Source organism: Dermacentor silvarum, chromosome 2 (assembly GCF_013339745.2).
Source record: "Dermacentor silvarum isolate Dsil-2018 chromosome 2, BIME_Dsil_1.4, whole genome shotgun sequence".
Lineage (NCBI taxonomy): Eukaryota > Metazoa > Arthropoda > Arachnida > Ixodida > Ixodidae > Dermacentor > Dermacentor silvarum.
In genome coordinates this window covers 242,687,137-242,710,582 of record NC_051155.1, presented here as the reverse complement: position 1 = coordinate 242,710,582, position 23,446 = coordinate 242,687,137, and the positions used below count along the sequence as shown (strand labels likewise).

Sequence of the window (23,446 nt, the reverse complement as noted above, 5' to 3'; positions counted from 1 at the left end):
AGCGCATAAGGACGACGAGAACGATAAGAAAGAGAGCTCGTCCTACACATGCGTCACAGTTACCTTTCATCAGCGAAGTCTCGTGGGATAACCGTCGCACGCCCGTCGGTTTTTGGCCCGTCTGCAAGCGAGAAGCACCAAAGCGCCGTCACGCGCGTCTGATGCCACATGAAGTAAAACAAACAAGGCAGAATAAAGAAAAGACGCTTACAAACACATTGTCAGCACTTGTTTCTTTTGCTCTTGTCCATCCTTCACTCAATTCACGTGCTGGATAATAACTAGCCTGTTTATTGTCGCTCGTGTTTTCGTTGCCTCGTCGCGTTTTCGTTTAAAGAGTATTAGAGCAAATCTTTACTTCTGGTGCAACACCGAATTTTCCTACACGAATATACATACGGACCATAGATACGATATTATTAGTAAGCTATTGCACCAATTTCGGCACTGGTTTAAGGGAAACTGTATAACAGAGGGTGATGGAAACAGGACGTTAATCTTTGAACATCTTAAATCAATTTACATTTTTTCAGCATTCTAATATGAAAAAGCCATAACTTGAAATATACTGTAATTCCGCGAAATAAGCAGATGCGGTCACATAAACTGCAAACAACCAAGAACTAATTTTGGCGAAACTGACGCCATGCGAAAGTGACGCAGCTGCTCTGGCAGCCTTACATATTCTTACACGTATATCTTAACACTACATAAGCATGCTCATAAAATCTTGATATCTGTTTTTATTAGAGACCTAGTGAGTCGTAACACGAAGTTACAACATTTCAGGATCTTGCTATTTTCCCCATTTATTCACAAGTACTAAGAATCAGAACAAAAATTTGCTTTCATCACCTTAACTTACTTCGTTTAAGTGTAACTTATGGTACCAGAGTCGATGACATGCGTTGCCTGACGGTATACTTGTGTTCCAGCTGCATAGTTGAACATCTTTAACGAAATGCACGGGAATGTGAACATACTTTGCTACCTACGTTTCGTTAAAATCGTTGCGCTGCCTACAACCCTGAACGCAGATGTGAACAGCGCTCGATGTCCTGGGCTTCTTGTGCAGGGATAAATGCCGTCGTATCGAATGCCCTGAGCCACCAGAGTTCCTAGTATCGGGCCACGGAAGGACGCTGACGCACAGGTGAAATAGCATCGAAAAACACAGCACTTCACGGAAGCCGAAAATGGCAGATTAATCGAATGGGGGGGATAACTTGCTCACGTAGCCGGCAGCCAGCGCATAAACGCGGTATCATCAAACTACGGCAACGTTTATGTCCGGATGTAGTAGCTAGAGAGTGGTAGAGCAGGCAACGCACGTTGATTAGTCCGGTGACCAGGTCAGATGTCATCTGGTCCTCGGACTTGCCCTGGCCGACTCCCAGCTGCGGGTTGTAGAGTTCTGTGGAGCGAAGGATTTCGATGACACGGTCCAATGCCTGAGCCACCATGGCCGAACTGTTTTCTTGTGTCGACACCAGCATGTTGATGACCTGGACCACGGACAGAGGGTCATACACAAAAACGCCGAGACGTACTGCTTTACCACAAATGTTTGCCAAGGAAAGCTGAATGCACTGCATATAGTGCAATTCGGCTGCATAGGATGACCTTACCGCAACAGATTACGTGTTTGAATGAGTACCTGGACTAAGAAAGTAATATTCGTTGATAAACTGGTAATATCTGTTCGTCCTCCTACAGCCTTGCGCTCTCGGACCTTCTTCTATACGTTGTTACAAACAAACAGAAATCACTCAGTCATCCTAAGCATACCGCACCCTATGCATACTAAGTACTAAATACTAAATCACTCTACACATACCACATAGTTTACGCAAAACAGGCTAAAGAGCCACGATGTATAAGTTAATGTCACTTTTCGGTGCATGTGGCGACGCTTTCAAGCCTTTGCAAAGAAACCTTGACGTCTACGGCCTCGTGAATAACGTCGCGTATATTCTTGGTACTCGCTGCCTGCTTGTTCGCTCGTTCGTTCGATGTAGTAGTTTCCCGAAATGCTCGAGTATACGGTGCCGGGCGTTGGTGAAAGTGTTTCCAAGAATAGTGAGATATCCGTCACCTCTCCGGTTGCATTCAAGATTCCGTGCCATGTGTCAAGTTTTTTTGCCATGACGGCAAGAAACAGCCCTGGCGTCATCCGTAATCGACAACCGCAGACAGCGGTGGCGTGACTACATTGTGCATTCAGCTGCATGGGGCTAACCCCGGGTTGTGATCACCGCGCAACGAGCTAGGACAGATGAACAAATGTCACAAGCTTCGCCCATGTTAGCGGCCATCGCATCTGCAGTAATTATACGTTTCATTCAGCCCACAAACCTCACAGCTTTCTTGTCGGCTGCGCCTAAAACCTAATGGCGAAGATTACCAGGTTTACGCAACGACTTATTTGATCTAGAGTCGAAGAGTATTTTTATTCGAATCAGGATACGTGTTGCAGGTTTATGGACGTATAGCGATATATTAGGATACGTTTTACGTTTTATGGACGTATAGCAATGCGTTGGCTACAGGGTGTCCGAAATGTAACCGTGCAGTGAGAAAACAAAGAAAAATATGCTGGCTAATTGGGAACGACATCGCAGTTTCTCGTGTGACATGATAGCGCAAGACATGTAGCTTGTCTGATAACACATGTGGGGTGCACTCACAGGACGGCCGTACGAGAAGAATCCTCTAACACTTCAGGAGACATTAACCAGCACACTGTAGGGATGACTCCAGTAACCCCCCATCGAGTGTTTAAGAGGTGGAGGAAAGGTCAGCCGTAATGATTAAACAGGGTAAATATTGTTTTAATTTATTTTACTTTTCTTCTTTTATATCCGCCCACACCACTATTCTGTCCTTGACATTTACTAGACATCTTAAACAACCAAAGTTCGTCTTTGCTATGTTTTCTCTGATTTTGGCGCCTGGTAATTTTAAACGAGCTGGTTCATCACCAGAAAAATATAAAGAAACGCGCAGCTTGTCGAGAGGAATAAAGCGATGAAGTTGCAGGCTTTCGCGCGGGACATCTACGCAGGCAACTTGCAAGAGAAACTACCAGAGTGTCCAGCCTCTAAACAGTATAGGAGCCTCAGCCCGGGCTCGTAACTCTGATTTGCTCATAAACACACACACACACACACACACACGCACACGCACACGCGCACGCACGCACGCACGCACGCACACACGCACGCACGCACACGCGCACGCACGCACGCACGCACGCACGCACGCACGCACGCACGCACGCACGCACGCACGCACGCACGCACGCACGCACGCACACACACACACGCACCACGCACACACACACACACACACACACACACACACACACACACACACACACACACACACACACACACACACACACACACACACACACACACACACACAAATGCTTTTATCAGGTAACCAACCGCTAACCAATCTAAGTTGAGTACTTCACACTTAAACAAAGGTTCAAATTCTGGTGACCGATAAAAGCGAAGCGCGTTTATTAGAACTTAAACATTGTATAAGAATAGAAATCAATTGCGAATCTTCCAAAAATGCAAAATACAAGTTTCTAAACCTGCGGCGTGGTATCTACAGCAGATATTGCAGTTATGTGAATCGGCCTTGATACAGTGTAGAAAGTGGACACATCTTAATCTTTATTCTTGGATTTAAATCACACTGGTACCTGTACAATTTCTCAAAACTCTCATGGCTCAAGCAACAAATTCACACGAACTGCAGTTTACAATGCCGAATTCATTCGCATTAAGAAACATGAAATGTAGTTTACAAACTGACATGCGTGTTTTTATCATGAGTTTCAAAACTTGCCTGTTCGCTTCGTGTTATTATTGTTTTGTTTGAAATTAATTTGCGATTTTCGTTGTTAAAACATATATCAGGACACGATTCAAGGTTACGGTCCCGTTGGCCAATACATATAAAGTTGTACGAGGCACTACGATCCTGATAACAATATACTGCAGCTCTGAATCAGTGCTCACCAGCGTATTACAGGTTGATAATCAAGTTCAGAGGCTATCTAAAACACACGCATACAGAATGACACAAATGAGATTTTTTTTTCATGCTTAAAGTGCCGGACTGAGATGTGTCAGAGCTGTAAAAAGGAAGTATGACAGTATAGAAACCAGGCGCCTATAGTACCGTGTTCACAACGTCTTGGCCGATAATTCTGTTTTAAGCCGAAAGCCTTGAGTGGCTAGAAAAATTGACCCTCCGGCGTTAGGGCAACAAAATTGATGGTGCCACCATTGATGGCCGAATCCACAATCATAGGTGGCAGTCGAACCCACGATCTTTGGTGGAAAAGTTGACCATCCGGCGTTATGGCACCAAAATTGATGGAGCCACCATTGATGTTCGTACTCACGACCGTTTTGGGAGTCGAACTCTCGATCTTTGGTGGGACTCGGACCCACGAACTTTGGGTGTTAAATAAGGCGAAGTTAATTAAGGCACAGTTAATTAGGAGAGAGTTAAGGCACTCGAACCTACGACCTTAGGTGGGAGAAAACAGTAGGAAGTAACAACGCATTCGAATGAGAATTTCAAATAATTTAATGAATGTCTCGTGAGCACGCAGGCTTTCGCCTTCATCCTGCATACACTGATTTCGCCGCCATATTGAAAGGCCGACGCTCTTAATAAAGATAATGCTTTGAGAAAAGAAAGAAAAAAAAAACGATTGCATTAGGAATCGCCCGCACCTCTCTCTGAAAAGCATGGCATCTCGGGCTTTCCGTGTACGTGGCGGCTCAAAGCGCACAGGTCTGTTATCGAGCAGATGTTCATTAAAGCAGCCGGCCAGTTCTTGCGCGATGGGTGCAAATGGTCCCACCAGTTTACACCTCACGGCACTTAACTCACCTTTGTTATGGGAGCCTCCAGAGTCATTGCGTGAAATTTTGCGAATGATTGTCGTCTGTTCATTCCAACTGTTGGCACAAAAGAAGAAAAGACCGCGTCAACAGAATCTGGACATCGATGGCCATAAGGTAGTCAGTATCCACCTAACCTACGAAGCTCTACTACCGAACATTTTGCCTGAGATGCTGGCAGAACGTTAGTTCTTGCTTATTCGCTGGCTCGCAAACGTCTCAGTCCTAACAGCAGCAGCAGAAAGCTAAACAGCAAGCAAAGCAAACGCTTCGCAGAGCGTTGTTAGTTGGCATGCAAACATGCTGGTTAGAATTGTATGTCGCGTCTTCGTAAGCCTGTCACATGCGAGAACGTAACGCTGTTCAAGGCCCGTAGTCTGCACTTTATTGCATGTAAGTACACCGGAATAAATGCAAAGTGGCAGACAAACAACACTTTTCAAACTGGCGCTATGAAGAGAAGGCAACAGTTAACTTAATCGACAGCTATCAAGTTACTTTATTTTTCTTAGCTGAATAATTCTGAATTATCGGTAATATAACATTTTATGACGGGCTTGCATCTTGAACGACAATGTGTCCGTACGCCGCAGAGCAGCAACTTTTCCGCAACAAGTGAAGCAGTTGAAGGGTTTGAGCAACACTCTGGAACGGCTATACAGCTATTGCAGAGCTGCCGAACAGACGTTGACGTAAGAGTCGATCGGTGAAAGGCAATCAAGCGGCACTGGAAAAAGCGGCAAGCTGTCGAACTAGCACGCTAGAGTGACGCATCATTACTGACGCATCGGTATTCGAGTTGCGTTCGCTTTGGTTGTCGGCTTTACGGCATTAGGCCGCGCACATTCACATGACATTTCGCGAGCGCGACGGATGGCCTTCAGCTCGGCGTGAAGAAAGCAACCGTCAGTGTACAAATCTTGGAGGTATGCGCTACGACGACGCTTCACCAGCTGTCTACTCGCGGTCATTTCTTTGTATTTCGGTATGGAGGAAGAGAGAGAAAATGTCTGACTTACCAGCGTAATCATTTAAAAATCAGGCATGACTTGCCAATACGTCTGCGGGCGGTTACTATGCCTGGATTAAGCGGATGTCCTTGAGGGATCGATCGCTATAAATATACGTAGGATAGGCGTGAAATAATTTTCCCGCATATGTTGACCTTTAATGAGCCTGGCATATTAAATTCTATTCATTTTTATGTTGATATATAAAAGATGATGGTAAAGAAAACTGCACTAACGCTGCTTTTTTCACTGTCATGATGACAGCCACCTGACTTCTACGCTATCCTTTAAAAACTTGACGGTGCTTTCTTACAACATCCGCGCGCTACGCGCCGTCTCGGCGACGTTAATTGTTTTAGCCACGCGTTCAAAGGTATTTGGTTTCCACATGTTAGGGTACAAGCGGGCACCAGACCACAGTACAACGACACTGCGGGTTTGCGGTGATGCAGTTGGACAAGCAAAGCGAAAGCAAAATGCAAATGCAATTGCACGGACGCATTGCGAAATGCGGAGAACGCGCGCGGAAAGCGAGCGGCAGGAAGCATAAGCGACTCACCCTCACTGCACAAGGAACGAACATCACAAGATGCCTTTCTAGAGCTTTTCATGCTCGAGTTAAGTGTAAAAGACAGGAAATCTAGAGGCGGAGAAAAAAAAGGTGAGAAGTCGCTTTATAAAGACCGACTGCAGCGGTAGATGAATGAGTGTCTCTACCCCATTGCGTGCTCGAACAAGACGAGTTCGGTTAGGCAGTTCGCTATCATCTCTCTTTAAACCACCATTACAGTTATATTGACAAAATGTGCAGAACAAGTTACCGATAACCTAGTGACTACCAGAGGAACAAAAGATAAGACTTAGGTGTGGTTCAAGGCAGCAGATAATTTTGAGCTGCCGAAACCAACAATGGTGATTGGAATCGTGACGTAATTCCTTTGTACCGTGAACGTCAACGCCACAGTTACTCCACGAGCTGTATTTGACTACTTTTGACAGCTAAATTTGATCGACGGATAAACCTTGCAGCACCTCTAGCTTTTGAAATGTTCTTGCCTTTTCTTTTTTGAACCCCGTCAAGCGAGTTCGTTCAGGTAACGTGGTCACAGGCGTAGAATAAAGAGACAAAGAGAGTCATTATCTGAACTGACCAGCCAGTTTGCGTGTTGTCCGGGCGCGTAGCAGGAAGGGACTGAGCAACTGAGGCGAAGAGTTTCATACAAGAAATACTAGAGGGAAATGTGCATGTAGACTTCCTTGGGGGATCTCCCCCATACCATAACTTCAATCACATAGACACACATATATAGACGTATATTTACATGCGGGACACTTCGAATAGTCTGTTTCTCCTTGCATAGTGCCTTTTGGGTTATTTATAATTTATTAAGCGACAGTTAGCATAGCCCTTATCTCAAGAGCGTTCGCAGATCCAAATAGAATTCTCAGTCGTCACACACAGTAATTGATTTTGTTAAAAATTTATGTAGTTACAACACAGCGCAAAAACTATGAATTAGTGCTGTATACTACAACCCTCGTCCTTTCTCGTCGTGCGCATCTTCACGCTTAGCATAATTTTAACTCCGGCCTAAGTTTCATTCATCTCCTGATAATTTCGCTGCGACGTGTGCCTCACCTACACCACACTTAAAAAGGTTTGAAAGCGGTCGTCTGAAATATAAAATAGGGTACGTTATATGGTGGGGGGTTTCTTCCAGGCTCCTAAAAAGGACGTGTTCAAGCTGCGGTTGAAGTTAAGAGACATGATGATCAAAACGCGTTGAAGCTGTACTGGCTATACTCGTTATCATCATTGGTTACTCTTCTCCACTGCAGCATTAATTCCCTCAAGCAAATTTTGTATGAAACTGTTGTGCCATCTGTTGTGCCATGTTGCGCGATCTGACAAGAAAGGGCGATCGCGCGGTTTATACAATGTTTACGCCACATATTTCTGCCTCCGGCCTCGCGATATTCCCAATTCGTTAAAAGCGATTGTTAGATGCGCTCATTAATTCATTGTTATCTATAAAGACTCAGTTATAATAACGCCTGGACCTCGGAGACGTGTTCCAGGCATAATTTGACATCAACAGAGACCATTGGCCTGAAGTAGCGAGTTCTGATCTAATAAATCACGGGAACGCGTGGACGAAAGAAGAGAGTTTTAGACTAGAGACACAAAACTATTTGCTTTACGCTTGTGTACGCGAGCAGCTTGGCTGCCAGCAAGACCCAAGCAGAGTTCGGGCTCTTACGTAAGCAAGCCGCCTTGTGTCTCCTTTTAAAAAAAACTTTCCAGTGCATTCTGCCCATCTTGCTTCAGCATAACAAGCGATATTATGCGCTGTGGGCACCACAGCTCTAGCGCTTCAGTTGAATGCAGCCTGTTAAAGTGTCGTCGCCAATGTTGATTTCTCGGTATCACGATGTGATCACATAAGAGATTTATGTCAGCATATGTCTGACATAAATCTCTTATGTCAGATTACGATCATGAATTACGGTATTATAGTGTTAAGCTGTAAGCACGAACACACCGGTTAGCGCATGGCTCAGCGTTATACAGAAGACAGTGATGGCGCACACTGAAGCTTCACATCAAAGAACCAACAAATTCCAAATGGCAGCAGCACCACACTACATACCAAAAACAATCACTCACTGCTAACTACAAAGCGCGCGCTGCCGTAGCAATAAAGAAACAGCGCGAGGTAATGACGATATACTCTTTTCCTCATATTCAAGGGCGCATCTCTGAATTGCACCAATTTCCTAACTAACAACGCCACCGGTCATCGTTCAAACGAAAGCTAGTGTTTGTTTGATACACGTGGCCTCATCACGAGAGTCACGTCCACGTTTTTTCAATGCACAAAGCGCACAAACTGTGCACAAACACGCTTATCGCAAAACTTATGACGCCACCAACAGCTTGGCAAACTGCCTTTTTGGAAAGCCAGCTATAAATAAGGGCAAGTTCGCGGCATTATTTTACACCATTATGATTGCGAATTATTATGTCTGAAGAACCACATGCTGCTTATACCTTCAGTTTTTAGAAGTTTATTAGAAAAGCCTTCGATTCAGTGCCAAAAATTATGGTGGGAACTTTTTTTTAAATGTTCCCTGTCCATTGTCGTTCATATGCACATAATATAAAGCTTTCACTTCATTAAAAAAATTGGACCAGAATGGGCTAAATGCTATAGAACAAAATTTGCCTTCCACAAGAGGAATAAGTGCTTATGGAAGGAGCTCGAGCAGGACTCACGGTTGTTAAAAATCGTTAATCAAGTTCCAGTTGTTGCGAGACGGCATTCTTTACCTGGAAAATTTTCGTATGTAATGCGCCGCCCATGTCAGGAGTAACAGACATCACTCGCATCGTGAACAGCATGGCGGTGATGGCGCCAGCTGTCTCACGGTCTAGAAGCGTTGATTTTCGGTGATAAAATTTAACTCCGGAGTTCTACGACGTCCGGGTAAGGGTTGGGCGCTGTTTTACTCTAGCACTTTTGCTGGCTCCAGTTACAAAGCCCGTAGTTAAACTGCATGAGAAGGCAGGACGCACGACGCCAAAGAATTATCCCCAAAAGTCCTGAGAAAGTGAGAACTGCGTTCATGAGTTTGAGTAGTGCGACACACAGGAGCGGAATAATGAAAACGACACCACAACGGTTTGCTTTCCCCCATTCCTATTTGGCACGCTAGACAAACTAATGAATCCATAGCAGCTCACCAAAATGGCAGCCTGAATACTACGTTCATATGAATCAACCAGAGTGTGGTCGTCGCGACACCTCTTGAAGCTCTTACCGAAATCTTTGACTCGGTTGCTAAGTTTAACTGAATTAGAAATTTAGCTTCGACTGTTATATGAAGTCATTGTTCTGCACATACATTGTTTTGGGTGGCAAGGCCAAATGTGTAGGTACTGGGCTCGACTGTAGGTCCGGCCACCCATTCGAGGCGACATGGACAACACAAAGCATGCAGGAGCGCGGGAGTCGGTGATGCGTTATGTCTGCGGTTCGTGCCACTTGCACTGTGGGAAACTTATAAGCGACTTCAATACTCGTACAACAGAATGACTTCCCAGTGACCACTGCGAACACAATTCTCCAGCCCCAGTGCCGCCGACTATGGACCATTGGCAATCGTGACTAAACGCTTTGGGTCAGCATCGAAACATGTATAAGACTGTAATGATCCCTGCGTCGCATGTGATTCACTACAGTATCATATATAAATCATAACTGCTTCCGTTTAAAGTGACTTGAAGTAGGAAGCGACAGAAAGACATGGGTTTGGTAACCCCGTGAGTTTTTTTACCAGTGTCACATTTTGAGCCACTTCCGTGTTAAACGTGGCGCACTGTACAACTCACCGGCATCGGGCGAGAAGGGCTTTTCCATGAAGAAAGGGCATTCCTTAATGTACACCACGTGGTCCGACTTCCTGCAAACAGAGCAGGAGGAGTGTCTGAGCAGACATTTGCGAGGCACGGCACGCGATCACGCATTACCCGGTGTGAATCTCGACGGGGGCGATCTTGCTCCACATGGGGATGCACTCTCCGGACTTCCGCTTGTGGAACAGAGTGCCCTCCCACTCCTTGCCTTTCTTGAGCTGCGTGCAGATGGTGGCGGCCACTTCCGCTTTCAGCGAGTCAGTGCGGTGAAGCTCCTGGGCGTCCACGCCTAGCATCTCCTCCACAGAGTAGCCCACCAGCTTCTCGGCAGCCCGGTTCATGTACTGCTCACGTACACAGAGAGAACGCGTGGCTGTTTACACGATTCCGGAACTTCAAGGGACAGAGAGTGAAAGCGCGTCAGGGACAAACAACACGAACACTCCGCTGAGCAACCAGTATACCACCCACACATTACCACGCGCTCTTTGTTATGCTTCTTTTTTTGTCGGTTTGTGCATGTTAACAGCATGTGCTATATGGCGCTTCCTCTTCTGCGCGAGACACGCACGCGACATCCTATTAATATTACGCTTCGAGTGCAGTAGCACGATAAGCCCACCGTTCGTATCACGACACGCGATGCATGCTTCGCATTCTAGGACTGTCGGGATGCCCTCCGCCTGCTATAAAATTAACGATGACACCGCATAAATAAAGGGCCGATCATTAACAGATTCATTCAATTACGTGGCCGCCGAACGCGCCGTCAGATGCGCTGGTATCACTATAAGCTTATACTTTCTCTTGCGGGTACAATTTCGCCCAATAAACAGTTTCTATACTTGAGGTTCTTCGTTATCTGACTACCTTCTCACGTCATTCATTTCTGCGCGACAATATGTATACGTTGAAAACAACAAGTAAGAGTAAGCACATTGTCAGATTCTTTACGTTGCTGCATCATACGCACGTACGTGCTAACGTGATATATGGCGCACGAGTAACCATGTCCTGTTTCAGTAAGATTTGTTTACTGTTATTTTTCTCGCTCTCTGTCATTCGTACGGGCGTCGCTGTCATCGCCGAGGTCGGCCGCTAGGCGCCACAGATGACAGGTACACAGCTCTTCTTGTGAAGAGTGCCAGGTACAGGAAGTTTCAGGTATTGAGCACATTCGTAACATTACAAGCGGGTAGGGGACTTTATGAAACCTTCTAAACATGTTTAAAAAGCAACTAGCAAGTCAGTACGCGCAGTCGGTGACCCTTGGGAAAGAAGGAGTGCACTATCTTATCAAAACGATCAGCCACATGCACGTCTTTTTAGTACAGCAGAAGCCTAGTCGGCGTTTGTTACTAACTTTCTTTCGTGCATTTTTTTGATCAAGATTAATCCGGAATCCCCCAATACCGATGTGCCCCATAATCAGATCGTGATTTGTTGCACGTAAAGCCCCAGAATTTTACTAACACCAGAATTCCTGGTACGTCAGCGGTAACAAGTTGTGAGTACGAATCTTTCCGTGAAAGCGTTCGCGGAAGTTCCGGATAGGAAAGCTGCGCAAAAAAGAAAGGATAAAAAAAGAAAGAAAGAAAGAAACCCGGTGCGCCCACCTGAATCTCGTGCGAGGCACCGGTGACGATGACACCGTCCCGTGCATAGTGCAGAGCAGAGAAGAGTGCCTCGGAGGCCCTGAGCTTCCACAGGTTGATGAGGTCATTGTGCTCGATCTGGATCATCTCGTTCAGGCACACGCCCAGGGAGCACGTCTCCGTGAACCACTGCAGGCGACAAGAATTGGTAACCGTCGGTCGCGATCGACACTGCCTGGCTCTCAGTGACACTCAAAAACATGCAGGACACCCAGCTTACGCTTACGCAAAGGCGCCGGTAGTAGCAGTAATTAAACGCGGTACAGTTAAGAGTGAGTGAGGAGTTAAGACAAGGAACATGTGGTCGTGATGCGCCTTCATATAACGCTTGATGGTACTTTCTTAGCGGGCGTTTTCAGATGCTGTGAGTGTTGTCGCCGGTTCGCAGTCGTTTTCGAATTACAGCCTCATGCAATTACTAACTAATAAAAGGCTATGAAGTTGTGCTGCTTAATTCTTAAAGGGGAAAATACAATGTCACTGGCCGCGCTTAGCAAGCGCGATGTGGCTGTTTTTCTTCTAGACAACAGGATCTGCTTTCCAGATGGACAAGAATACAGTGCCTTTGTGCTGAGGTTTCGGAGAAAGTTAAAGAACCCCCAGGTAATCTAAACTTATCCTAATACGTAGCTCATCTGCAGCTTTTGGCCCTAAACAGTAATAAATCAAGCAAATAACACGATACTTTATTTAGTCCTGACTTCCCATGACCATCGAATCGCCGTTACTGAATAAAAGACAAGTACAGGAATTAGGGACCTTGAATAGCGCTATTGCACATACTTGACTACTGTTTTAACGCACGAAAGACGAAAACGAAGAGAGAAAAAGACAGGAGAAGGCGCTTACTCACAAGTGAAAAAAGTTTTTGAAAGGAAATAAATATATGCATGCACAAATATATGCAGGCTCGCTTCCCTTCATTGTCGTCTTTCGCGCGATAACACAGTAGTCAAGATGCCAGTAAACCAATTAGCCCAGTTGTCCATTCTGCTACGTACGCTACTGTATGTGTTTTTTGATGAACAGTGCATACTGGTAGGCTGCTTGTCGTGGGGCCTTCGTGCAGCGATGGTTTCCGATTATTAAAATAGGGGACTCGAAACAAAAGAATTTTTACAGATCCCCCCGAAGTCTTCCGGCCCGGCGGGAGCGCGCAGCCGCAGTAAGGCGCGACCCCTCCACCTCCCCACCTTCCCTCCGGAGCGTTGTGCGCAACTGGAAAGACTGCGCTTCCTTCCGCTTCCCGCCCTTGTGCGCGCGAGCCGCGATTGCCGGCTCACCGTCGCATGCTTTCAGTCGCACATAACAGCGTATGGCGCGCGGCGACGATTTTATTGCGATAGCAATTATATGGACACTTCAACCGGATTTCTGCCGTCGCCGTCGCCGCCGCCGTGAGGTTCCGTATAAAGTCCAAGGGCGATAAAATCGTCGCCGCGCGCCGTATGCGCGAGTGAAAGCGCGCGGGGCACGCGCGCTATCACGGAGAGCGAACGCAAGGCAGAAAGCAAACACGACCGTCGCGCGAAAGGCTGTGGGTGTATGGGAGAGAGGGAGGCGGGGCGACGCTGTGCTGCGGCACCAAATGCGTATCTTGGAACCGGGCGCAAGGGGAACTGGCCACTCAATCTCCCACGCGAAAGCAAGAAAGTGGGAAGGCAGCGCGGGAGGGAGGGGGGGGGGCAGCTTCAACTCTGCCAACAACTGCGCTTGTACTTTGTCCCGCTGTGGCGGTCGCCCGCACCGTCTCTTATCTCCACACGGCTCTGACCTTTGTATGCGCTGTGCATTCGCCGCTCAGTTTCCGTTGAAGCGATAGACCACCCGAACATTCGCCCGCTGCGCTTACTGCAAGCGTTTCGACAGTCGTTGTCTGCGGTCATTCAGTGTGATCTATTCATGTTTGCTTGTGCGCGCTGACACCACGCTTGTTAATTCAGTTAGTAAGGGAATGTGTCCAAGTTTATGCAGCCGATAAAACTACTACCCCTACTCTGAATAGCTCTCTACTAATTTGCTATCGTAATTGATGCTTCGCCTTTCGGGCAAAACTGCGACATTTTTTATCGTCCGTGGACTTTATACAGAACCTCACGGCGACGATGGCGGCGGCGGAATTTCGAATAGAGTATCCATATAACTGCTATCGCAATAAAATGCATGACCCATTCCACTCCGTGAAGGTGGATGACCAGGGAAGCTGTTTAGCGGACGACACAGAGGTGACACAGAATTTTGAATAAAGGTACGAACATATTTATTGTCCTGATTGGTGGTCATTGTGACGAAAAGTACGCACACATATTCGCGTATCACCTCTGTTATTAAATCTGTCCGTCACTTAAGACGGACATACACCTTTAAGCAATGGCTGGAATGATGAGCGCTGGAATGATGCTGGAATGATGAGCGGCAACGGAGCCTGCTGTGGAAGACGACGACGACGACGAACGAGTGAGCAGTGGCACGAGCGCGTTCGCGCGGTTGCGCCGAGGAGCGTCAACCCTTTCCCTTTGGCCACCTTATCAGGCGCACACTACGTCACGTACTACGTGATACATTCACAGAGACACATCGTTTTAGACACAGGTGGCGGTTAAACCGAGCTCACACGCGAGCGGCGATATGCGTTTGCTTTTATCGTTGGCTCTTTCACACTCACTTTTTAGGGGAGAGTTTTTCGGCGCGGACACCATAAGATCACGGATCCTAGCAGAAGACAGCTTCACTGTAAAATGGGAATATGCCATCACGGAGTTGCGCGCGTGCATGCCGGTTGAGACGTCCGTCGTCGTCAACAACATCCGACCTTGTATGTTCCATCGTACAGTCCATCGGCTTTATCAACACACCAAGGACCTCAGGAAAGTGAGTGGTCATCGGAAATTTTTATCATCTTTTGTACTGGAAATTCCCCTCTTCCGGTATAAACAGACTCCCGTGTGACGTATACGCTTTCTGGATAGAGCTAATTCAAGCTGCAAATTTTACGTTTTCTGGAAAAAGCTCATTCAAGCTACAAAGTTACGAGAACAAGCGGTGTTTTAGCCATTTCCAAGTCACTGTGGAATAAAGAAAACTAAACGATAGATGTGTTTGCTACAGTGGCTCATGACAGTTTGGGATCTCGTTTTGTTCCAAAGTCCTCATGGGACACAGGACGTTTCATACAAGGCCTCAAAATATAATGCTGCCTGTTGGACTGATTCACAGATAACTCAAAGGCGTCAACCTTATGCGCAATTGACATCCATCTTGAGTACACACCCTCAGCTTCCACGATGCATCGACACTCTCTCTTACACCGTCTGCGCCTCGGAACTGCTTACACCATGTACTTATCATATCGAATTACGCTTGTCACCTCCAGCATGGTCATGCGTCCATGACGACGAAGATGTATACAGAGCTTCCAATAAGAGGTCGGTTTACTAGACTTCTCTTTTTCTTATTTTTTTAGTTGCCATGATGTCGGGCTCGTGGCCATCAAAAGCAGCGCTTCGCAAAGCAACGACCAAACTTCAATGTTTCGCTGAAGGCATCGGCATTACTGATTAATATTATAATTTATAGCGCAGATGTCTCATTCTTGCGTGAGACATATACTTGTGTACATCCGACGTTCGCGGAGTTTGCTTCAACTTAAACATTTTCGCAATAATTGCACCCTTGTGTCGCTAAATCTTCTTCAATTTTAGTTTCGTATGAACTAGGTGGAAAGAATATTTCCTATTCATATTTAACTTATATTATTTAACCAACTAAGCAAAAAACAGTAGCCGTCGCCAGTAGCGACAAATGCTCTATTTTCTTGTAATAATAAAAAAAAGTAATGAAAAATGACGTTAAAGTAGGAATTTATCAGTACCTGAAACTGCATTGTTTCATTACTTTCAGCGCACGCTAGCAATGGAATCAAACCACCTTCTTTAAGAAAAGTATTAGTAATGTGCACAATTACTTTAGTTGGAATATACCTATAGACTTCCTAAGTACGACGTGCGATCCAAGTCAGCAGTATATAAAATGGCACGCAAAGCAAGCTCCGGAAATCTTTTCCGAGGCACGCGGAATTTTTTGAGCAAATTGTGCAGGCGGCGATAACTATATACTGGACAAACGCGCGACGACATCAGACGGAGATGTCGAGTGGCCATCACTCGACTACGCGGCAAATTTCATCGGCGGTCCGCGCTCTATGCCGATGTTGCATTGCGGATGCCTGAACGTCAGCGACCGCTCTGGGACAAGTGCACGCTTTCTAATGAACCTGTCACGCTGACGGAGTTTACTTGTCGGCAGCGCGCGCACAGGGGAACGTGATGGCGCTGACAATCAGCGTTTTCCTGTGAGCTTGCTAGTTCCCGACGCGGAACTTGTACGAGTACTTCAACAAGACCTGACTGCGGGTACGCTTCTTTCTCCGTTGGGAATGCATGACGCAGTTTTGAAGCCGGCGACTGGCATGGCGTGGGATGCGCGGACAAGCATAGCACGCATGCTCAATGTAGCCGCGCTTTTTGATATGACGCGAGTAAGATGTCTGCTTATCCTTTTTTCTTCTCTCTCTCTCTCTCCAGTGGCACAACGTTACTTTCAGTTGCGGACGTACAGTATGAAGAGAAACGTAAGCATGCACGTATGCGCGCGTAGGTATGCGTCGTGTGTGCGTGAGCTTGCGTGTAAGCACCGCCAGCGAAGAGGAACAATGACGGATGTACATACTCTGGGCCTCTGATTGCACGGTAAAGCCAACTTCCCCATAAATGTTCACCCAGTTTAAATATTCCACATTTCCATCGACGAAAGTGGCGTTTTCCGACAGGCGAGTTGCAAGAATTACCACGGAAGACTGTCAAAAATGCGACGATATCAACGCTTTAGATTTGATTCTATACGATATGCCAAAGTTTATAAGCAAGACTCCTGCCCTGTAGCGGGTGCAATAGTCGAAGAAGACAACCTCGTGCGCTTCAAACGCTCTGCAAATAGTTAGCAGAGTTATTTAACCTCTTTATTTTATAGCTGCACAGTGTTTCGTCTAGGCGTTTTGAAATACATACATTGTGCAACACTGAATAGCTGTAAAACAGGTCAGAGCTGTTTCGCCCATGGTGTGAAGCAGTGAAACCAACAGCGCACCTTAGAAGAGGCGTCCCGCTTGTGGTTCCCTCTCTTCCTTAGAGAAATGCTGTTGGCTGGCACCTAACAGGTGGCAGCGGTGCGTCCTCTACTTTGTCCTCAGATTTCTCACCACTGCATGCGGTTTTTCCGCGTGCCCAGATGAAATTGCGGCTGGTGAATCGTTTTTTCTTCAAACAGACGTTCGAATGCAACAATGGTTATATGCTTCAGAAAAATAAATGTCGCAGTTACGCCCAAAAGGCGAAGCATCAGTTGCGATAGCAAATTAGTAGAGAGCTATTCGGAGTAGGGATAGTAGTTTTATCGGCTGCATAAACTTGGACACATTCGCTTACTAACTAAATTAACAAGCGTGGTGTCAGCGCGCACAAGCAAACATGAATAGATCACACTCGATGACCGCAGACAACCACTGTCAAAACGCTGGCAGCAAGCGCAGCCGCCGCAGCGAGCGAAGGTTCGTGCGGTCTATCGCTTCAACGGAAACTGAGCGGCGAATGCACAGCGCATACAAAGGTCAGAGCCGTATGGAGATCGCTTTGAAGATACGGTGCGCGCGACAGCCCGCACCGGCGCAAAGTACAAGCGCAGTTGTTGGCACAGTAGAAGCTGCCCCCCTCCCTCCCACGCTGCCTTCCCGCTTTCCTATTTTCGCGTGGGAGATTGAGTGGCCAGTTCCCCTTGCGCCCGGTTGCAAGATACGCATTTGGTGCCGCAGTACAGCGTGCCCCCTCTCCCTCCCTCCCATAACCCCATGGCCTTTCGCGCGACGGAAGTCGCGTTTGCTCTCCGCCGTGCGTTCGCTCTCCGTGATAGCGCGCGTCCCCAGCGCGCTTTCACTCGCACATACGGTGCGCGGCGACGATTTTATCGCCCTCGGACTTTATACGGAACCTCACGGCCACGACGACGGCGACGCCAGAAATCCGCTTGAAGTGTCCATATAATTGCTATCGCAATAAAATGTGTTCTGTGCATAGGTGGAGTATCCTTGTGTCATCCAACTAAAAACATATTTAAGCAATCTGACATTTTACCGGTGTTTTTATTATACAGACACAGACGATTATTAAAGTATTAGTCTCGCATAAATCATAACAATGATGTAATGATATCTTTGTCACAGTTAGGTGAAAATATTTCCGTGTGACAGACAGACATGGGGAAAAAAGAATTGATGCGAGGCAGTGTATCACGCCTTTTGATGGTATATCACCATGTTTATTTAGAACATGGCGCAAATAATCTACACACGGCCTTGTGCATTTTCTTAACTTTGGAAGCTTTTCTTAACTTGCATTATAAAAAAAAAAAGAACTGCAGCATTTCGTACACGCAACCCAAGGAAAGCAAGTAGCATAGAGATGGTGAGAATTACCCTGTTGTAACCGCATTTCAGCAGCGGGATGACAGCTGCTTCCTCCTTATCGGCCAACCTGCAACGTCAAAGATAAGAAAGGGTAGGGAGCTCTCGGCGGTATCACAATCCCGTCAGGCAAGCACAGCACTGATTATGCACCGCTTTGACATTGCTTACACAACATATAAAGGGACACTGCGCTGGCGAGAGGGCGCTGCCACTGTTTAGTTTTCCCACTGATCTCTACCATGGTTTGCTGGATACCGCTTCCCCGCTCGCCGATCGGGGCGCAGGTGAAACCAGCGGAAGTGTGGCGTGGTGCGGCAGCTTGTCCCGGAAGTAGGGCATATGCTGCACTTACGTACTGGCGCGTGTGGTCTTATCACATTGCAGCCGTGCCAACTTTGTATTCGTGGTTTGCCGCGTTTCGGGGGGGGGGGGGGGGGGCTGTTGTCCCTCTTTGTCTGGTGTTTATTTATTACGATAATCTGAAGCAATGTGCGATAATTTTCTTATATTAAGGGTTTTCTCAATCACGTGTGTTTCCCGCGCGCGCCGCTCGTGTTAGCGACGCTGTGCGCGCAGCGATGGCAAATGCTGAACGTCTTCCCAGAACACTTCTGCCGGTTTTGGTAGTTTACGGCACGACAGGCAGGTAAGTTAGGGGAAGAAAAGGAGAAATGCCGAACTACCGTACACGCGAAGTGCCGTTGCAAATTATCGGAAGCACTGACTTCCGGGACAAGCAGCTTACTTCCGCTGGCTTCATTCAAAGACGCTCGATGCGCTATCTAGCCCCCTATAGTACAGATAAGTGAGTTTTCCTATGAGCGTTGCCAACACCGGCCGCTTGGCCTTCGAGGAGAATGACGACATTGGCGAGTGCCATTGGAGGGGGGGACACAGTTTCTTCATCACTGCTCCGAGTATGAAGCAGAAAGCGCTGCTTCACGGCAGTGCTCGACGCAGGAATTCTCGCGCTTCCACGTTCGAACGCGACCGCCTTGTTATGGCACGCTTGCGCAGGTGTAGATTTGGAAACACGGGCATCCTTGAATCGATATAATGGATGACAAGTGGCGTCACGGACGTGTACGTAGCGTGTCCCTCATATGTATTTCTTGGCGTTCACTAGGCTGTGTGCCTTTGGGCTGCTGTCGCTATGGGTATAGCTCCGGCGCAGGGTGCTGTAGCAAGGTTCTGAACATTCTCAGTCATCGCAACATACTGCTGCGACAAAGTCTCGTTTGCGCTTAAAAGTGCACTTTGTTGAGTTGCCTTCGTGCCGTTTTCTGACATTAGACGGACAGTGACAGCGGTTGAAAATAAGAAAAATGGTAGCAAGGACTGTAGCACGTTCTACAACTCAAGGCCATTAAGCATATACGAGCAAGGTTGTGGTGACGCAAGGCGCCAGCGATGACCTTTCTTCTTTCAGCGAAATTGTAAAGGAACAAATTATTCGCTTATCCAAACAGCAAAAGCAATGCTTTGACTCATGCGGCGATGCGGCATATAGACAGGGCTGCACGTAATAACGCGGGTGAAGAAAGGGACACGTGTAACGAGGATAGGCGCAGTCTCTCCTTCACCCGCGTTGTTACGCGGCGCCGATCCTATAGTTTCGGAATGAGCCAACTAACCAGAAGCTTTACTGAATCAACAGCAGCTTGATTTGGGCGAGTTGGTCCATACTAAATAACGTAGGTACCGCGCAACAATTTTTGGAAGGAAACTTGTTATCCTTTATTGAAAGTTTCGATGTGGCGTAGCTGGCTTCTATATGTGCCATAAAGTGTTTTAGCCGTAATGACGCCACTCGCACGCAGTGGCGAATGTAGATGCGCAAGAACGCATTCTTGTTTTCGTTTACTTGTTCGCTTTTCAATCTGTCGACAAAAAGCGCTTGTGGGAAAGCGGGTTCGGCATATCACCCATGCGCTACGGGCATGCCGTTCACAAAGAACTAGAAACGAAAAGGGAATGAACTAGCTTTCACTACGCTAATTAAAGCGTAATTAGAGCATTTTCTTTCTGTTTAACTTGTTTAGCACTCCGCTATATACTTGGAGCTGAGAATCATAGCACTGAGTATAGTCCTTGTGGATGTTCCTATTTTGTGGCTTCTCACTTTCTTTACTTTTGGTCCAACTCTGCGCTCGTTTAACTGATCTTGAACTGTCCCATCTGTCAATATAACGATGGTGAATAAAATAATTAAACACAGGAAGCATTTATGACAAAGTTCTGCACGATTAGCCAACACCATGATGTTTTCTTTTCTTTTTCTTTTTTTTGGAATGTTTTTGCGCGGAAGTTGTGATGAGGCTAAATATGGATCGAAATATGAAACGGCCGCAACGCCATCAGAATGCAAACTGAACACGCACACTTACCCTTTCTTTACGACAGCGAGGATGCACGTGAACTGGCTGCCCCTGAAACCACGAAGCGTTCTGCAAAGAGCGACAACACACATTCTCATTTTTATAGCAAGCATTTGGCCAAGCGCCACTGCTTAAAACATATGCGTAACATATAGCCTTCTTTGGTCATCAGACTTACTTTTTGTTAATCTATGCGTATCAAGATATGAAACCGTGGGATTCATTCCCCAACTAAGCTTCGCATCTCACGCTTGACATTAATTTGCGACTTGAAATTAATAAAGCCCACAGGAAACCTGTCGGCTATAAGCCTATACATCTATATCCTATATGGAACCAACCTTGAAAACTATAAACCTATAGGAAATTTAATACTTTCACTACAAGTAGGTACTGTACCGACGTGAATATTTGTAGCATTTAATAAATTATTAAATTCAAAAGGCTCGTAGAAATAGAATTTTCGAGAAATAATATGAAAAATGAACATGCTGAATGCAATTAAACTTCAATATTTTAATACGAAAAGCGTTATTAGACAGAACTAAACCAACTTTTAGAAGTCATCAAGAAAAAACTGAATTTGATATTGGGTTTGCTTGCATGGGGCTCTTGCATGGGATCTCACAATAAGACATCGTTGTAAGCTCTCATATCTTGCTCATCCGTGCATTTGTTTGGGATGTCTATAGCTCCTCATCGGAATAAATTAGTTGTAACGTGTGTGCCTGTTCATCGTGTTGTCCTTACGCTCACGAACATGCGCCACCTATAGCTTGAAAAACACGTTCGATTAAAGATATATCGAGGGCAGACACCTGCACAGGGCCACAGGGTCGATGGCGCTCTTGCTCCTCGCGTCGACGAACACAAGGTGGGGCTGCCCGTTGAGGTAGTTGTCAATGGCCGCTTCGGAGGTAGAGCTCAGCGTACACTCGTAGTGCATCTTGTCGGCCGCCCACTTGAGCGCGTTGTACTGCGCGTCCTCCTTGCCGAACACAAACATCACCTGCGAAGCACAACACGTGACGCTTACGTCATGCAGTGATGAAGTCAACACGCAAAAAATCAAGCATTTCTTTTTCTTATTCTGTAGATTCTGTACCTTTGTGTAAGGTCCGTGAGAACAATGATCTCGGTGTACTTTCTGATACAACCTTACACTTTTCAGCTCACACTAAACGCGTTGCAATGCAGGATACGCGCTCTCCTGGCTCTGTTTGCAGACTATCGAGAGAATTCAGTTCTCCTACACCTGTTCCGCAAGTTGTACACAAGAATTTGTCTTCCTCAACTCGAATACGCGTCGGTCGTCTGGAATGGAATTTCTAGATCCTACAGTGACATTATAGATCGGGTCCAGAAAACGTTTCTAAGCATATATCATAATCGCTTTGTTAACACGGACATTGGACGTTGTTCTAGCACTGTTGGATTATTGTCATTGCCCTTACTTCACTGCCGCCGTAATCGCTCTGACATTAGGTTTCTTTTTAAACCCCTTCATGGTATCATCACCTGTCCCTCAGTTGTATCATGTTGTATCTGTCCTCAGTTGTATAATGTTTCGTATTCCGCGCAAGATCACCCAAGAATATAGACCTTACCATGTTTCTGCCTGTCACCAACAACACTCACCCATTAACAAAATACAGTCTTTAAAATGCTTATTTTCCTGATCTTGACATTTTTCATAACTCGCTGTCATTGTTCTTTCCCGAGCTTTGCTTTGTTGTATCTTTTCAAACTTGTTATTTTTATTCACTGCTTTTTACTTAGATTACCCTGCAGTTTTCATTTTCCTTAATGTATGCGTGCGCCAGCACTCAGACCTAAGGGTTGTTCCTAGGCACGGTAAATAAATGATTGATTGATTGGTTATTATTATTATTAGTAGTAGTAGTATTAACTACACGGCTATTCCGCTCCTCAGCGTCACATCCAAGATTTTTAGCATGCCCTTCACACCATAGTGTCTTCTAATGTAAAGAGCTTATTAACTTCAATCCAACACGGATTTCTCTGTGGCCGTTCAACAGTCTCCAATCTTGCGAGCTTCATGAACAAGATCTGTGCGCCAGTTTTCCATAGGGGGCAAGTGGATGCCGTGTACTGCGACCTAAGCAAAGCTTTTGATGCGGTCAGCCATCCAATGCTCCTCGTAAAGCTTACGCGTAGTGGTGTTGAGACGTAAGTTGTTACTCTTCTTCGCAGCTATCGTCTGGAGAGGTCCTGCTACGTTAGCATCGATGAACTATAATCTTTTGTGTACAAGGCCACTAGCGGTGTCCCTAAAGGCTCCGTATTAGGACCACTCCTGTTCATGGTATTTGTCAACCATGTTTCTTCTGTTATCCGGAAGTTGTCCTTTCCTCAATATGACGATGACATCAAGATTTTCAAAGACATTCACACTATTGATGACTGTCGAATTCTTCAGTCTGACCTGTTGTCGTTTGCGGAATGGTGCAAAAATAATGGTGTCAATCTCAACGCTTCTAAGACCAAAATTATGACCTTTACTCGTAAAACCGAAAA

At 46.2% G+C, this 23,446-nt stretch overlaps 1 protein-coding gene across 3 annotated transcripts in view; it reads right to left on the bottom strand.

The window, feature by feature from the left end:
- Positions 1-23,446, bottom strand: part of LOC119442994 (high affinity cAMP-specific and IBMX-insensitive 3',5'-cyclic phosphodiesterase 8B) — a 376,115-nt gene that overhangs the window by 20,600 nt on the left and 332,069 nt on the right. For 2 of the 3 annotated variants that reach the window (XM_037708101.2, XM_037708103.2), the window contains exons 3-12: positions 21,727-21,917; positions 20,918-20,977; positions 18,540-18,597; positions 11,975-12,142; positions 10,473-10,702; positions 10,335-10,405; positions 6,501-6,581; positions 4,921-4,988; positions 1,332-1,505; positions 64-121 (exon numbers count right to left, since the gene is read on the bottom strand). In XM_037708101.2, coding sequence (XP_037564029.1) covers positions 64-121; positions 1,332-1,505; positions 4,921-4,988; positions 6,501-6,581; positions 10,335-10,405; positions 10,473-10,702; positions 11,975-12,142; positions 18,540-18,597; positions 20,918-20,977; positions 21,727-21,917 — 1,159 coding nt within the window. The remainder of the gene's footprint in view (positions 1-63; positions 122-1,331; positions 1,506-4,920; positions 4,989-6,500; positions 6,582-10,334; positions 10,406-10,472; positions 10,703-11,974; positions 12,143-18,539; positions 18,598-20,917; positions 20,978-21,726; positions 21,918-23,446) is intronic. The other variant, XM_037708102.2, reaches the window with a different exon arrangement.